We start from the raw sequence: 17,539 nt of genomic DNA, 5'->3' as shown, positions 1-17,539 counted from the left end.
TGGGTTTGGTCAGCGTTCCAGTCTTTGACATTGTAGGCCCTGTGCTGTAACTTAAGAGGCAACATCAGCAAGATAATCAGACAGCCTCTAAACAGTCTTATCATACATCCATCTTACATTCACTGTTATTTTAATTATTTTCAAGGCAGGGTTATACACCTTCCTATGCAGGTGCACAACAGTTTTTACACACATTCTGCATGTGCACTAAGCCTTGGCAAATTAGCAGAATTCTGTCTCACTACTTAGCCACAATTACAATATCAATCTGCCATGGTGCCAGCTCGTTTGATTTTAAAGGGATTGAGAAATGGAGCGTTGATTGGTTTATTGCATGTTACAACCAAAACCAACCAATTAATAGTAAGCAGACTTAGTACAACCCGTTTCAACCATGCACCTGCTGTATTGACCCTATTTCCACCACTAAAAGCGGATTTCATAATAATAATTAGAATGAGATTTGTTTGTGTAGCACAGTGCTTTACGAAAGGATAAAAAAAAAAAAGATCAGTTAAATTAAGTAACGTTAACAGAGATGAAATCTATTTAAAGTAAGGAATTTAATAGCAGAAATGGATGTAGCCAATCTAATCTCAGCTGGTAGATCATTCTAGAATTAAGGGCCAGTACTTCCAAAGCTCGACAGCCTTTAGTCATCTATTCAGGATTGACGCTGCAATTGACCAGACGGGCACTATCAACTGATATGAGATAAGGCTCAGGCGAATAGGGAGTTAGTAGATCTATTGATAAACATTGAAGCTTGGTTGTGTAAAGTCTGAAAAGTTATCACATACAATACAAAAATATATAAAAACGAAGAGGAAGCCAATGCAGCAAGGCCAGACCTGAAATCTTTTCAGGTTTTCTTGAAAATAAGATAATCCTAGAAGCATCCTTTTGGACTAATTGAATTTTAATGCAGGGACGCCTGAGTAATATCTGTGTAGAGGGCATTAGACAAATTTAGTCCTGAAAAAATAAAAGCATGGATGATCCTGTATAGATTATTGAATCTCAAACGTTTATTCTTTAAAATCACTCTAAGTTGAAAAAGCAAAGGCCGCAAAACGATTTGGACACTTCTTAAGGCACTTGCTTCATTAGCTTTAGACCATGGGCTAATAATGGAAAAAAATAGAGCCTGTTCTATTTCTCTCCAAACCTAGAAATGGTCACCAAATGATACAACACAAGACCATGAAAAGAAAACTAAAACTGTCAACTGAAGGGCACCTATTGCGTTTTCCCCATGCTCCATTACTCTGAATCATAGTGTCAAATAATGACAGGGACCAGTGAGTTTACTAAATACCTATACATACTGTGTGCACACTCACATCCTCTAATGAGGGACAACTTAGGTGTGCCAACTTTTAATTTTACCTCTCAATACAGTGTTATAGACAGGGTGCGATTTGTGACTGTTGCGAGCACTGTAAAACTTTGCTCATAAAAGCAGACAGAGCTGAACCCAAAATTGGTTCAACAGGAGATCAAGCTGAGTCTTTTACTGGGTTACACAAAGTCACAGGTTGAATTAGCAAAGGTACTGTGGAACTCATGGGCATCAGACCCATTGAACGTGGGTTGGACAAGACCCACCCACTTAAGACCAATAATATCAGATCCCTCCACTTTTACCGTCTTCTAATTCAGCGCAGCTGAACCACCCGTTTGTGGAATGCCCCAATAAAATTAACTCCGTACCGCGTTTTCACTAGTCAATTGCCTTCTACGCTCCTGCTTTCTGACACCCCTCAAATCCATTCCGTTTGATTTGCTCATTGAGTCAATATAAATTTAACTGACTACGTTTTCCCCACTCACGCCATCTGCACCGAGACACACAGGCCGCTTTCCCACTGAGGCAGCTGTGTGCTCACAAACTGTCATTATAGAAGCTTGGCATGTTGATGAATGTTCTTAATTAGTTCGCCTGTTGCTTTTAAAAAAATCATGTAAATATAAAATGCTGTTCTGTTAATTTTTGGGAAACCATAGCAGGTAGCAGTGGTCAGTGGCAGTTCTACATTGAATAACACGCCGGGCGAGACCCCCTCCCCCAAAAAAATTAAAAATTCTTACAAATACAAAGCCTTCAATATAACATTTTAATAATACACTTAAGAGAATCAATGAAGACAATTCTGCACAAAACAGTTTAAGTTATCAGAACTTAAATAAGTATACAGTGTGTGTGTGTGTGTGTGTGTGTGTGTGTGTGTGTGTGTGAAACTAAAACTAAATCCTAACCTTTCTGTTTTTTTGTTTTTTATTTTCGAGTAATGCTCTATAAAGTGGATCCCCCGTTCCCCCCCTCCTTGTCCATTACATTTGGGTGACCCAGAGGTGAACTTTCCCCGGCCGCGCGCCCCTCCCCTTTCCCCTTCTCACACAGCTTCTGTGCAGTGCACGGCACCTTCATAGCAAGCAGGGGCGCCGCGCCAGCAGCAGGGGCGCCAATGAGCCAATTCCAATCCCCACACTGTGATATGATACAGAAAATTGCTTCACGGCGCAGATGATTTTTTTTTTTTTAAGTGCTCGTGCCGCCCCCATGCGTCATGAAGAAATGCCGCCCCGGGCGGCTGCCCGCTTCGCCCGTGCCCAAAACCGCCACTGGCAGTGGTAATTGTTTTGTGCTATAAAGGAAATTTCTTATGTAACAAGGGTGAGTCAAACTCACGACCTCCGGCATGATTGACAGGGAGTGACTTTTGAACACACTGCACAGCATTCAACTGTCCGATTTCGGTTGCACTAAATTAAAACGCACCAAAAATACAGGAAATGACATCTACTCTAGTAGATGAGTAGAGGCCATTTCGTATTAGTAGTAGTAGATTTTCTGGCAGAGGACCCAGCCACATTTTTTTTGCCTCTGACGCCCATGGAGGAACTTTTCCAAATGGGAAGGGGGATCCCGAGGGAAATCCAGTGGGCAAATGACAGAGGGATCCCAGGACCTCTCCTCAGGAACATAACCCTCTCCGTTGATTACATCCAATATTTTGAGTACTATGTAGGCCGGGTGGTCTTCAATGAGCCGGGTGGAGGAGGAGGAATGGTCGGAGGGCTGAGCAGACTGGACAAAACTGCTCTGATTTGTGAGACATGGATGTTCCTGGGGAGCTTGAGACGGACAACAGAGGGGTTCATCCTGTCAATGGGAAACGTACCAATAAAGTGAAGGGAAAGCTTTTTAGAGGAATGTTTTTGGAAGAAAGCCAAACTGACTGACCTGGAGTGTACTGGGGAGCTGGCCTCCTGTGGCAGTTAGAAAGGAGAGAGACCAGTGGCTGAACATGTAAGGGGAGTTGTGTGGGTATTCAACCCAGGTGAGATGAGAGCTCCAGGAAGAGGGGTTCTTATGAGCAACGCAGCTCATAAGAACCTCTGATGAGCCTCCAGGTCCTGGTTGGCTCTCTCGGTTTGACCTTTTGACTGTGGATGTAAACCAGAGTACAGACCGAAAGAAGCACAGGTAAAGCTATCAAGCCCACGAAAGTCAATGCAGGCTGGAGGGTCTGGTCTTTCTTTTCAACAAAAAAGAAGCCTGCACCCAGAGGAGAAGATGAGGGACCAGTAATACCTTCCGGTATGGAGTCCATGATGTAATTCTCCTTAGTTTCTCTCTGGGCACGACTGTAGAGATTGCTACTAGGCACTGGGGCCTATGGCGCAGTCGTAAGGTCTATGAGGGCGAAGTGACAGAGCCTTCTCCTTGTTGAAAACCTTGTGTAAGTCATGATAGACCTCAGAGACTGCCGACAGATCAGGGGTGCATATGGGATCAGAACAGGGGGAAACACCACCAGGTGACAGTAGATTTCATGCAGACAAAGTGACAGGGACCGCTCCAGCCTAGAATTCTCCCTCCTGTCCAGTCAATGTTGGGGTTATGGGAGCGGAGTCAAGGGTAACCAAGGACCAAAGCGGTAGATGGAGCCGATATTACCTTGAACTGTATTTCTTCCTGATCATTACCAGAAATGACGAGTGTGACTGAGTTGGTTCTCTCTGGTGGAAAAAGTATTTAATAAAAGATAACCAAATAATAGACTTAGTCTTTTAGGAAAAACAAGCATAATCCAAGACTCTCAAAAAAAAGCAAAAAACTTTAACTCACGCAAAGGGACCAAAAGAACTAAATAACAAACCGGACCACGGGGGAAGAACAGGAACAACACAGGTACAGACTGGGGGAAAATCACAGATGAACCAACAAAGACAAAGGGTAGCACAGCGACTAAATAGACACAAGATGGGCATGGCAAATGTAAAATGTTTCCCAAATTCCTGAACCACTGCAGGCTCATCATTCAGGTCAAAAAAATGATTCAAGGATTCAAAGGTTTTGCTACTGACAGTCAGTATGTTAAGAGACAGCAGCACATGCCTTTAGACTGCAATGAAAGACAAATGTGAAAAATAAGAAGTTACACAAAGGCTGAAAATGCAAGATAAAAATACTGGAGGTTGGTCTGCTAGTGAGCTGGGAAGTTCCAGCAGACAGTGTCATGGTTCTGCCCAATGAACTGTCAGGTTGGCGGGGAACAGAACTCAGACTGGAGTTGGTGGTAAAGAATCTTATTTCTTGCTGTGATGGCAGCTGTGAGTGTGGGCTGGCAGTGGGCGTACTGGGTCCGAATATGGCTGGGTCTGGAGATGGCTGGGCTGGCAGAGGTGGATTCTGAAGGTGGGTAATTCTAGGACAGAAAATCCTCCAGTTAGTTACGCCAGAAAACTGAGGAGGCAGGTAAGTATAAAAACTAGAGCTAGACTGGATACAAAAAACAAGCTGGACAATACGCATACTCGGTGGGAAGTAACAATCCGGCAGGGAGAGGAAAGTCAGGCTGGTATTTGAAGGCAGTTGAATGAAGCGATGGAAATCTCTCACAAGAGTGGCATCCAGTATCTGTCGCCTGGGTACCCAGCTCCTCTCCTCAGGACCATAACCCTCCCAATCAAGGAGGTACTGAATACCTCAACCCCGGCAGCGGGATTCGGGAATCCGACGAACCGTGTAAGCAGGATGGTCATCAATCATCCAAGGGGGAGGAGGTGCAGGAGGGGAAGGTAGTAGTGGACTGATCTTGACAGGTTTTATCCGGGAAACATGAAAAGACGGGTTCACCCTGAGAGTGCGGGGCAGCTTGAGGCGGACAACATTCTTTCAATCACACAAAAGGCCATTGAATCTGGGAGACAATTTCCTGGAATTTGTCTTCAGTGGGAGATCCTTTGAAGAGAGCCACACCTTGTCCCCAACAGAGTAGGATGGAGCAGGAACGCGGCGACGATTCGCATAACGCTGGTAGTGGTCAGAGTTCTTTAACAGGGTTGCCCGGGCCCGATGCCAGTTCCGATGACACCTGCGGATGTAGAACTGGACAGAGGGCACAGAGATCTCCTTCTCCTGGGACGGAAAAAGTGGAGGTTGAAAACCGTAAACACATTGAAAAGGGGACAGACCTGTGGCTGATTTGGGCAGAGTGTTGTGTGCGTACTGCACCCAGGGGAGTTGAGAAGACCAGGTGGTGGGGTTAGTTGAGACCATACAGTGGAGAGCAACTTCCAGCTTCTGGTTTGCTCGTTCAGCTTGACCGTTGGAATGGGGGTGAAAACCAGAGGTCAGGCTGACGGTGGCACCAATAGCTCGGCAGAAGGAATGCCAAACAGACCCCTGTCTGAAACAATGTCTACAAGGAGTCCATATATCAGATATATATATAAAAGTTCAGCTGTCTCCTTGGCCGAGGGTAGTTTAGGCAGAGGCAGGAAACGAGCAAACTTGCTAAAACAATCCACAACAGTGAGAATGGTGGTCATACTTTTAGATAATGGCAGCCCAGTCACAAAATCCAGGGAACGGTGAGACCAAGGGCGATGAGGAATCAGTAGCGGTCGCAGGAGACCAGGACTGGGCTGGTTAGACGTTTTATTCTGGGCACAGACAGGACAGGCAGAGACAAAAGACTTAACATCTGCCTCCGTCTGCCACCAGAACCGTCTCTGGAGGAATGCGAGGAATGCCTCGGGCCTGCTAGCCCCTATCCAGTCTCCACGTCGGCTAGCATCGGGCCTGCTAGCCTGCAACCGGCATTTAGTCGGCTAGCATTGGGCCTGCTAACCTCCAACCAGCCTTCACGTAAGCTAGCATCGCGCCTGCTAGCCTCCAGCAGGCTTCCACATCGGCAGCCAGGCCGACCACTGCTCCTCGTCTCCAGTCGGCAGGCCGATCTTCACATAAACTCCCGTTGGTGGTCTGGCCGACCACTGCTTCTAATGGACAATACTTTGTAGCTGCATGTGAATATGGGTAGAACTTTTACTTTTCATAGAGACCAATGAAAGAAATGCTCATGTTGGGATTGTATTGTTTTCTCTCAGCTTTGACTGACCCAGGCTGGTTGTGTCCTCATTTCCACCCTTTATGCTGAGGTAGGCTAACCACATCCTAACTCCAGCTGAAATTTTTAACTTCTCATGAGCATGAGCATATTTACCAAATTATTGAACTGTTCCTTTAAAAACATGTCTACCTACCTTTAGTAGCCTGGCAGTTCAATAATATAATGATTCATTTGAAAATCCTTAGGTCCAAAGTACATTTAAAAGGGGCTTGGAATTAAAAGGTTAAACAGGAAATAGTTTTTATATTTGACAGTTTCTTAAAACCCCCTTGTTATTTTAGTCAAGAGCAGGCATATCCATGAAATGCTTGAGTTATGCGGATCTGCACCACAGGGCTGAAAAACAGACATGTCACAGCTCATTAATCGTGCTCTGCTGCTGTCTCACTAGGTGATCGAGTTTGATGATGGCTCGGGCTCAGTGCTGCGTATCCAGCCTTTGAGGACCCACCGTGACGAGGCCATCTATGAATGCACAGCCACCAACAGTGTGGGCGAGATCAACACCAGTGCAAAGCTCACTGTGTTAGAGGGTAAGAACTCACTGCCTGTCTGCCTTACTGCCTGTCTCACATATTACTGTTTTCTGTGCACTCCTATCTGATGTCTGACAACTGAAGGGGTTGTGACCACGTCGACTTTAGATTAGAAATTGTCCTGTTTTTGTTCAGCTTTAAACATTTAGGTGGAACAGTGCTGCACTTAGTCATGGTACTATAAAAATACAATACAGTTTGAGTGAAAGCTGTAGCCTGTTCCCACCACAGGAACTTTTCCGGGGGGCCAAGAACCATTGGCTCCATCTCTTAGGTACATGGCCTGAAAAAGTCCCTGCTCTTGTGGATTTGCAGAAATTACGGGTTACAAGGGGCTTCACTAAATTCAAATGATGGCATGATTTCTCTGTCCTGTTTCCTGTGTGAAAATTGCACCACCACCTGTTGAAATGTTCATGGGTCTAATTTGTGTAATTGTCTCAGAGTGGAAACGCAAACTAACTCTTATGAATCCATTCTCCCACTCCCATCAAGTCTTTTCAATAAACATTGACTTGAATAACAAGCCACCAGCATACTGGGCGACACATAGTGGTGGAAGGTCCATAGTCGCAGCCAAGGGAGGAGTCCCCAGTCGAGGTGTGGCGAAGAGGACCAGGGTGATGCACCTTAACAGAAAAACACAGGGTGCGGTCAAAATGTCTGTCCTATCTACTATTCCTATCTACTATTCCTTGACCTCAGTGGAAAACCTCATGATGTCAAAGAAAGGTGTAAAGGAGGACTGATAGGACAAAGGAAAAGCCGACAGCACTGCTTAGAGAATCCGACTCACTATACTACGTCATCTCGCAATGGCGGATGTTATTGACGTGCATCTGCCATAGTGAAACTACAAATTTCCGAAGATGAACTACAAGAAACGCAGCGGCTCCATTAGCATGTTTCAGTGTGTGTAACCGCCCTCTAACTTACATGACGTGCGTCTCTTCTGGGTCATTTTCATACTGTTCACTTCTTCTACTTCGGATAGAATCGTTTACCTCCGTGCATGGCGCATCAAGTTAAATATTGCTGCCGCAATGAATTGTGGGGCGTCTATATCTCCTTCCTCTCACATAGGAAGCTCCAGTGTACCCTATGCTAAAGGAGATAGGAAATGAAGCATTGAACCTCCTTTCCTATGCATTTAGAGAATCCGAACAGCTCTATTCATGGCTGCTGATCAAATACTTCTGGGTCACTTCAACATTTAGGAAACTTCCTAAGCCAATTTGACCTCACCCACAGGCCCCGAAACCCATAAACAATATGTGCAACCAAAAGATAGGAGGCCTGAGGAACCAAGGCTGTAACAATATGAAAATGACTTAAAAATAAACACGCCAAAGCAAGGTGAAAGACAGTACACCTTCGTTCATCGCAATATTATACAATATTCAGCAACCTAAAATAATAATACGTGCCCTAGGCCTGTCACGATAAATACTTTTTGTCAGACGATATATTAGGCCAGAATCATTGCGATAAACGATATCATTGTCATTTTTTTGCAACTGAATCATGTGAGTCTTTACAGATAACCGATAAGCAGAACCGAAATTCAACTGTATCTCACGGGTCCCCGGTAACACTACTCCATCCTCACTTTCTCTCAATGCCTCTCCTTGGAGACGTGTCGCACAAAGATTGTACAGCGCTCCGTCGTTGTGTCTTGTCGTGACATTTAATACAATTCTGAAGCAGCGGCGGCAATATTGGACTGAGAGGAAAGCAGCGCTGCTGAGAGAAATTTTATCTAAAAGTGTTGACACAGTTTGTGAGCTGCGCCTGCCACAAGGAGCAGAGGAGAGGATTGAAGCAGCGTGCCTAACTGTCAACAAACACAACGGCGATTGTCGAGGTCAATAGATGTGATCGAGTTCATTTTCATGTATCGTATGATAAGTCGATAACGTAATTATCGCGACAGGCCTAAAGGTATACGTGCCTTCTCTGGCACATAGAGCAGTTTACCCCCAGCTGTTTTAAGGCTCATCACCACCACCTCCACCTGCAGGGTTAGGGTTAGGGTTAGGCTTTACCACTGCACAAGTGCATATGACGCTTGTTGTATGATGCTCCTGTCTAGTCTGCTGGTTGACGAGAGATGTCATGAGCTAATTTGAGAACATTTTAGGGGAATGATCTGAAAATAGTTTGCATGGTGAAAATTAACAACTGACATATTAAACCAGCAACTCGGTGTGCCCCTGCGCAACACGCATGTGTGCTCCCCTGTCCAATGCGCAACAACGTTTACCAAGTACATGAATACACATAGAATTATATTATTATTCAAATTGCTGAATTAAACAAAATAATGTCAACAAATTGAGGTGAAATGTATACATTTTTATTTATTTATTTTTTTAAATGTATATACTTATAATTGCTTTAAACTGATGAAAAAATGGCCCGAAAATGGAAAAACATGGTTTCATTAACAGCGACATAAATGTGACTCCTACGACAGGTCTCCACCACTCGTAAATTCTGTGCATATTTGAAAGAAATCTGAAAGAAAAAATTTGAAAGAAAATACGAAAAAATGCTGAATGCAGGAAGTTTTCCTAAATCACTTGTACGCACGATTGAAAAACAAATCTGTTCATACGAGCAGTTCTGGCATGAGGCCTAATGTGATTAAAAAAAACCTGACCTCCCCTCAGCGAAGAAAAATCCCAGTATCACTGGGCTTCAGACAACTGTGGGGTTTCTGGACAGCACATTACTGGATCTTAGCTAACACTCTTTGTTACTGTATTTATAAAGTGCTTTTCTAGTCTTATTGACCACTCAAAGCGCTTTGCAGGACAAGTCACATTCACACACATTTATACAGCGCCAGAGGCAATTTAGGGTTAAGTGTCTTGCCCAAGGACACATTGGCATGCAGACTGGATTTCAACAAACAGGTGCATGTCCCACAAAATAGCAGATTGGTCACAACAGCTTTCTTTTAAATGTTATAATTGGATAGGAGAAGGTAGTGGTTGTTTCTATGTGGTGGTGAGAAACTGCATTGATGATATGAAGGACGTAAGGCTTTGTTAATAATCACCTAGCCTACCCTTGTCTCCTTGGAAGTTGTACAGCTGCGTCATACAAAAACATTCTGTCACTAGTCACTTTCCAGAACTTGTAGTGGGCGTCGCCTGTAAGAGATGAGTTGTGTGAATCTGTGTAAATTGCATTGAAGGGCTCCAAAAGACTGTTTCCATCTCAATCTTTCCAACATGCATGTTTCAATCTGCCAAATGGTTGAACAGGAAGCTTGTTTTCGTAATGAGACCTTCTTTCATTCCAAGCACTACGGAGCTATCTGACTTTCACTAACCCCAGGGATACTGATGTGAATGCTTTGTGAAATATCTGGACTTCAGGGAGCGTGAACAGGATATGAAACAAGCTGTCACAGATGTTTACAGACTCTGTGGGCACCAGTCACAAAATTATCCAGATATGTCTTTCCCTCGAATTGAAAACATAATTACATCAGATCGTTTTATTATTATTGTTGTTATTATAATTATTAATAGGTCCCGAGCCACTGAAAAAGTCAGAGCGAGGAACCTATTGTAATCGTCACCAATTTCATCCCGCCCTCATTTGGGGCATGGGAGTGCCAAAAGGACTAGTTAGGGCCCGAGCGCCGACCAACAATATTATTATTATTATTATTGTCGTCAGGTATAGCCAACAGGTATGGCAAAGCACTGAGACAGACTCACCACTGTCATTTCCATAACTACAGGTGGAGAGGTTTGTATTTGTATTTGTGTTCTGATATTACTTCCTTTATATGTTGTCATTTTGTTTGGTTGACTTTGATTGAGTTGTTGTTTTGGTTTTGTTACACTTGTAAATGTTCACACATCCATACACTACAGACACTACTGATAACTCACGGCATACATAATTAGTTTTCTTAAATTAATTAATTTTAATTCACTGAGTCGTGTGCTCTCCAGATTTCAAAATGCATGTATTACATTACATTAGGGGCCGTAAAGACAGTAAAATACGGAAAATAAAAAGTCCTAAACCCACCATAGTCAGCATGCAGTTTTGCATGGTGAAGGTAAGGTGCTGTCCCATTCTTATTTATACCAGTTCAGGCCCTTACAGACTCTCCAACTCAATCACTGACATTACATTACTTAAGTCTGTGACGCTGCCTCTTACATAATGTGGGCTGCCATGTTGAGCGCGGTGGCTCTGAGAACATTATATTATATACACAATTTAAGCCGTATTTAGGACGAAGTGTTTGGTTTGTAACGTGTTCCGCACCGAATTCCCTGGACCGAACGGTTCAATACAAATATTTATCGTTTACACCCCTACTCGTAAGTATGTTTTACGCTTGTGTTGGTGATCTGCTCTCTTGTATTATACGCACACATGTGGTTTGTTCGTGCTCGAGTTTTGAAACTAAACAAACGCCATAGTGACGCGTTTCAGGTCTATAGTGAAGCTCCACAGCTGCAGCATCTGCAGCCAGACACTCTTGCAGCTGTTGTGAAACAAAGGATCGGGCCTAGGTTCATGCTCAATAAAGTTGATCCCGATCAGTTAAAAAATTATCAAGATCTTATTGAGCGGCCCTTATACCAATTGCTGAAATCTGATTAGGACATCCCTAGTTACAAACTATGTGCCTCTGAGTTAGAGTCACAACCAGCTGGGGCATGGTCTATATTGAATAGCATTATGGTAATCAATAATCCACTGATATGTAAAATATATAAGAGCAGAGTTAGAGTTTAGTCTTTGGTTTCACTTTAAAACCAACAGCAGCAGCAGTTAAAGATGTGAGGAAGCATCTAATGCAGTTGTAAACATGTTGGGAACACGGGCCACTGATATGTGTTGATGTTTTCTGGTTGCTGGTGACACCTAAACCTGAAAAGACCAACTCTGCAACTGAGCTTTTGGGGAGAAACTGTAACGTTGCATTATACAATTGTAGGATTCAGCATTTTGGAACATCACCCATACTGGACATGTCTAAAAGCTACTATTTAAAAAAGCTTTTTAACTTCATGATTATGCCACATAACCCATCACCTTAATCCCAACCTTGCTCAATTTTGCCCCAACCCTAAGAATGTATTTGAGTGTGACAGGCAACATAATGCTGAAATTCAGTAAATTAAATATTTTTATAAAACGTGTAACATACAAAGCCAACATCTTAATGCTTCATTTCGGCTGCAGTGCTGAGTGATAGTCCGGCACATAGGAACTTGGGTTGTCCCTCACTGAGCTGCTGTGTGACTGAGGACTGTGACATGGTGATGAATAGCACCTGTGTTGTCTGGCTGACAGCTATGTGAATAGTTGTGTGAGTGCTGTGGTAAAAATCACAGAGTCCAGATTTGTTATCTATATCACTTTATCCATTATGGGTCACTGTAATCAATCCCAGCTGACATTGGGTGAGAGGCGGGGTACATCTTGGACAGGTCGCCAGCCTATCACAGGGCCAACATACAGAGACAAACAACCTTTCACTCTCACATTCACATCTTTGGACTGTGGGAGGAAGCTGGAGAACCTGGAGAGAACATGCAAACTCCACACATAAAGGCCCCGGTTGTTTCAAATGGGGATGTGAACCTAGAACATTCTTACTGTGAGGCGACAGCTAACCACTACATCACCGTGCAGCCCCAAAGGAGGGAAAAATTATTTGACATAAAAAGCCCTCAGAGCCTCCTCACCACATCCCTGCAGCGTGCACTAACAACATTACACTGCCTAACGTCTTCCATGGATACAAAGCTTTTTTACTAGCAGAGCAATTAAGCATTAATGGAGAGTCAATCATTATGCCAGCATGGTGAGCCATGTTTGTAACAACTTCAAAAGCTGAAAAGGAGTTCAAATGATGTAAGATGAGCGAAATAGACCTCTGGGTGGAATCACTTTTTGCAGTGGAGCAGAAGAATTTAAAGAGTCTCTAATGTAGCTGTGTGGAGGTCCTGGCTGCTGTAGCATTATCACAGTGACAGTAAAGTGAGAGTTGTGAAAGTGACCTGGCGGCTGTGGCTAGGGATGTCGGGCCTTTCATCCACCAACAAAAAAGGTTTGATCGCAGCTTCCTCCAGTCGATGAGTCCTTGGGCAAGACACTTAACCCTAAATTGCCTTTTTTGGCATTGTACACTGAACAAAATTATTTGCATTGTTGTGCCATTCATCCACGACCAACACCTCATGTTGCAGCATGATAATGCACGCCCCCATGTTGCAAGGATCTGTACACAATTCCTGGAAGCTGAAAACATCCCAGTTCTTGCATGGCCAGCTTACTCACTGGACATGTCACCCATTGAGCATGTTTTGGATGCTCTGGATCGGAGTCTACGACAGCGTGTTCCAGGTCCTGCCAATATCCAGCAACTTCGCACAGCCATTGAAGAGCAGTGGACCAACATTACACAGGCCACAATCAACAACCTGATCAACTCTATGTGAAGGAGATGTGTTGCACTGCGTGAGGCAAATGGTGGTCACACCAGATACTGACTGGTTTTCGGACTCCCCCCGGACCCCACCAATACAGTAAAAGTGCACATTTTAGAGTGGCCTTTTATTGTGGCCAGCCTGAGGCACACCTGTGAGGTGGATGGAATATCTCGTGCTCACTAACAGATTTAGACAGATTTGTGAACAATATTTGAGAGAAATAAGCCTTTTGTTTACATAGAAAAAGTCTAAGATCTTTCAGATCAGCTCATGAAAAATGGGGGCAAAAACAAAAGTGTTGCGTTTATAATTTTGTTCAGTGTATGAATGTGATAGAAAAAAGCGCGGTGAATAGCAGCGAATGTATGTGAATGGTGAATGTGACTTTCCTGTAAAGTGCTTTGAGTAGTCTATATGACTAGAAAAGCGCTATAAATACAGACCTATGATCCCACGGTGAATCTTGATGGGGGGGATGTGTTAGCATGACCCAAGGAAGATTTTTCATTTTCTTTAATATGGCAAGATGGGCCATTAGCCTTGTGTGATGTATCGAGCGCCCTTTCTTTGTTGTTCCCAGATAGATGTAACATATAGGAAGAGTATGAAACATACAGGGCAATAATAATAATGTAATTTCAATATAAGTAAAAATATATCCAAAACATGATACACATACAAGTCATTATATATCAGACACCTGCCATTGATAGTTGGCATGAGCTCAGTCAACTGTTTTAAAGGGCCCATATTGTCAAAATTTTGATTTCCTGGCTTTCTTTATAATAAATAAGGTTAGGGGCTTTGTACGTACTGTAAAAGTGTCAAACAATATGTGTTTGTAATTGGATATCAGCGTTGATGTTGAATACCTTTCAGACAGGCACCAGACCTTGCTTAATACCACACATAAATGTGACGGAATCCAATGCAGTGTTTTTAAGATCTACCCCACCTTATGCTTCTGTTCTCCTGACTAAGTACAGACTATTATGTTACAGATGGGATTACATAAAGAATGAGCATAATACACTTTAGACAGAGCAGCTCTCAAATCCCTCCTGGAATCTGTGGCTCTCTCATGACCCCGGCCACAGATAGACACACAGGTTACCTCGACTTTTCAATGCAAGGAGCATTTTTTCCTCACCAGCCACCTTTTGAATGCGGAAGTTTCTGTAATGGGGCCTCGGGTATAGCTGAAAAGGGACTGCTAGCTGCAGGCAAGCTCATTGGTTTCTTTATTCTTCTTTTTGTGTGTGTCTGTGTGTGTGTGTGTGTGGGGGGGGGGGTTACTAACAAGTAACCAGAGAGCAAATGCTAAAACTTTTTCCTCTCACTCTAAGTGGTGAAGAGATATAATTGACTGAAATTCATTGTCATATATAGAAGAGACAATGAGACACAGAAAACATGAAAAAGTAAGAAGTTCATTCTCAGCGAATTCTCTTCATTAGCTGAAATCTGACATTTCCCAATTTTTCTGATGTTATAGTTGTACCAAGAGAACTTCCTATGTTCTTATCAATAATTCAAAGTGTTCAGTCAAATGTGGTGCTGAAAAACATGCAAACTCCACACAAAAAGGCCTGGGCATGACCTGGATTAATACCAAAAACCTTCTTTCTTCAACAGTGATAACCCCTGCTCCACCATGCCACCCTAGTAGACAAAGTTCAGACCTGAGCTACATACCTCAGTGGAACATAACAGTCTAATTTGGATAAACTGTCATTTATGTAGCAGTCATGTCTCTGTGTTGCCAAACCAAATGACTGACATTGGTGAATACAATGTCAGAAGGGGAATAAGAGAACATGTGTTTTCATTATAAAAATATAGTGCAGAAGTGGGTGGAGGAGATCAGAGAGATTGTAGGGGTCCATGTTGTGGAGGGCTTTGTTAATGATGAGAAGGATGGATTGCTGGTGTAGGCCTGGTAGAATGGTGGTGGAATAGTCACAAGGGATGAGACAGACTGAGAAGATGAGTGGCAGAGTTTTAGACATGCTGGAACTTATTAAGAAGGTTTTAGGGCACAATTGGATTAACTGAGTCTGGATACAATAGAAAGAATTGGTGGCTTTGTAAAGTTATATGTCATCAGTGTAGCAGTGGAAGCTTAGACCATGTTGTAAGACCATAAGACGTGAGCCAGATGAGGGCAGTGTCTGTGATGTTGAATGACGGCAAGGAAAACAAGAGGATGGAGTGATTTTGTCAAATGCTGAGGAATAATCAGCTTTTATCACAATTTAGCATTATGTTATTAGAAATAAGTAAGCATTGTTCTGTCTGCTGGTGTATTTTCTGTCATTTTACAGCACAATTTACATTCACCCATTCACACACACACTGTCAGAGACAATCTAGCGTTAAGTGTCTTGCCCAAGGACACTTCGACATGCGGACTAGGTGAAGCAGGGATCAAACCACCAACTTTCCAGGTTTGTGGCTGACCTCTCTAACTTCCTGAGCCACAGCCACTCGATTAGTTAGGGAATAACTAATGTTATTTTCTATATCTTTTTCAGTGTCATTCACTGGTACTCCCCTGACACTCTTTGGGGCCCTTGTGGGGAGTGGGCTACATCCACTTTGAAACCCCTGGTCTACAGCAACAAATACTGAGTCACATTATGTATGAAGCAAACTGTGACTTTCGGTTCCATCCGCCCTCTAGTACAAAATGTTAACTAAGGTGAATGGAATATGTGCCCTATTATAGGGTCCAGCTTGTTGAATCATCAATACTTAGATTTAGCTGGATTCAGACAAGCTGCAGCTGAAGCATTATAATGAAAATATCAAGCAGCCATTTCATACATTATTAACCTAATAAAGTAGGCTTGTGTTCTTAGAATCTTCATTTTTGTAGTTTGGAAGGAGCGCAAAACAAATGTTTAAATCAATGATAAATACACACTATATTGTTTGTGCATTGAACAGTGAATGAACATGAATGAACATAATGTTCAAGACTGCGTTTTCTGTAGTGGGATAACACCAAAAGCTCCAGTTCACAGGGCACTGGAGAGCCTGACTGTACAATACTTCTGATATAGTCTATATTGTGAAATATGAGATGATAAAGCCTGATAGTTCTTTGTTCCACTACTTATTTTTGGTAAATGTACTTCTACATCTAATTTCTGGACTTCACCTTGAATCATTGAGTGCAGCCACTGTTAGCATGACATCATTGTAATTCAGCTGGCTACACTAAAATGTTCTTTTCTCTTAGTGCAGCTTTTGCAGTGAGACGTGGAAGTTGATTATTCAGTCAGACTTTCAGGATGGAAATTATCAGAATTATTACTCCAACAATGAGTTATTTGCAATTATAAATAGTAATTCTACCAGGCCCATGCTGTTTTGACTAGAAATGTGGACAAAGAAAATATTCTTCATTCTGATTTTAATAATTCAACTAAAGATGAGGCACAATTTAAAATATATCTGCTCCACTGACTATATAAAAGGGCATGCCTGTAACAGAAGAATGAAGAGACAGATAGATGCTATAGGCCAGGGTTCCCCAACTAGTTTTCCCCAGGGCCAAATTATGTCAAGAATGCCAAGCCAAGGGCCAAAATGTTCGGGGTTAAACAGGCACACACCTTTGTATATCTGACTGTTTTTTTTTTTTATATCAAAAAACAATGACAACAACATAACAGCAAGTCCAATAGAGCAGGATAGGACTGACAAAAAGATAACTGTCAACTTTTCTATATAGGCCTGACATATGTCTGCATAACAAGATTGTTAAACAGCATGTCCAAACAGCTTTCCACATGGCTGCTAGCAGCAGCACCTCTACAACCACCTCGAGACACACATACACACACACCTCCATTCCTGACAGGTGTTATGCCACTCATACAACAACAGTTATTGATTTTCTGACAATTACTGGTCATGATGCAGGCAGTTTTACCTAGAGGAGGACCATAGATGTATGGGATGAGGAAGAAGAGCGGCACACACTTTATTAATGTGTTATGACAGATGTGTTAGTGGGTTGGTGCGGACATTTTGGTCAGGTATCCTGGCTGCTGGTGCTGTTGAAGGCTCAGCCAGCTCCAAGGCCAGGACCCTG

General features: G+C 42.9%; 1 protein-coding gene across 18 annotated transcripts in view; it reads left to right on the top strand.

Annotated features, from left to right (window-relative positions):
• The window catches only part of ptprfa (protein tyrosine phosphatase receptor type Fa), a 300,666-nt gene that overhangs the window by 135,447 nt on the left and 147,680 nt on the right, over positions 1–17,539 (top strand). For all 18 annotated transcript variants that reach the window (XM_035647715.2, XM_035647719.2, XM_035647721.2 and 15 more), the window contains one exon: positions 6,817–6,958. In XM_035647715.2, coding sequence (XP_035503608.1) covers positions 6,817–6,958 — 142 coding nt within the window. The remainder of the gene's footprint in view (positions 1–6,816; positions 6,959–17,539) is intronic.

This window comes from Scophthalmus maximus, chromosome 7 (genome assembly GCF_022379125.1).
Source record: "Scophthalmus maximus strain ysfricsl-2021 chromosome 7, ASM2237912v1, whole genome shotgun sequence".
NCBI classification, from domain to species: domain Eukaryota; kingdom Metazoa; phylum Chordata; class Actinopteri; order Pleuronectiformes; family Scophthalmidae; genus Scophthalmus; species Scophthalmus maximus.
Note: the sequence above shows the minus strand (reverse complement) of the source record. Positions and strands in the feature narration are given on the sequence as shown.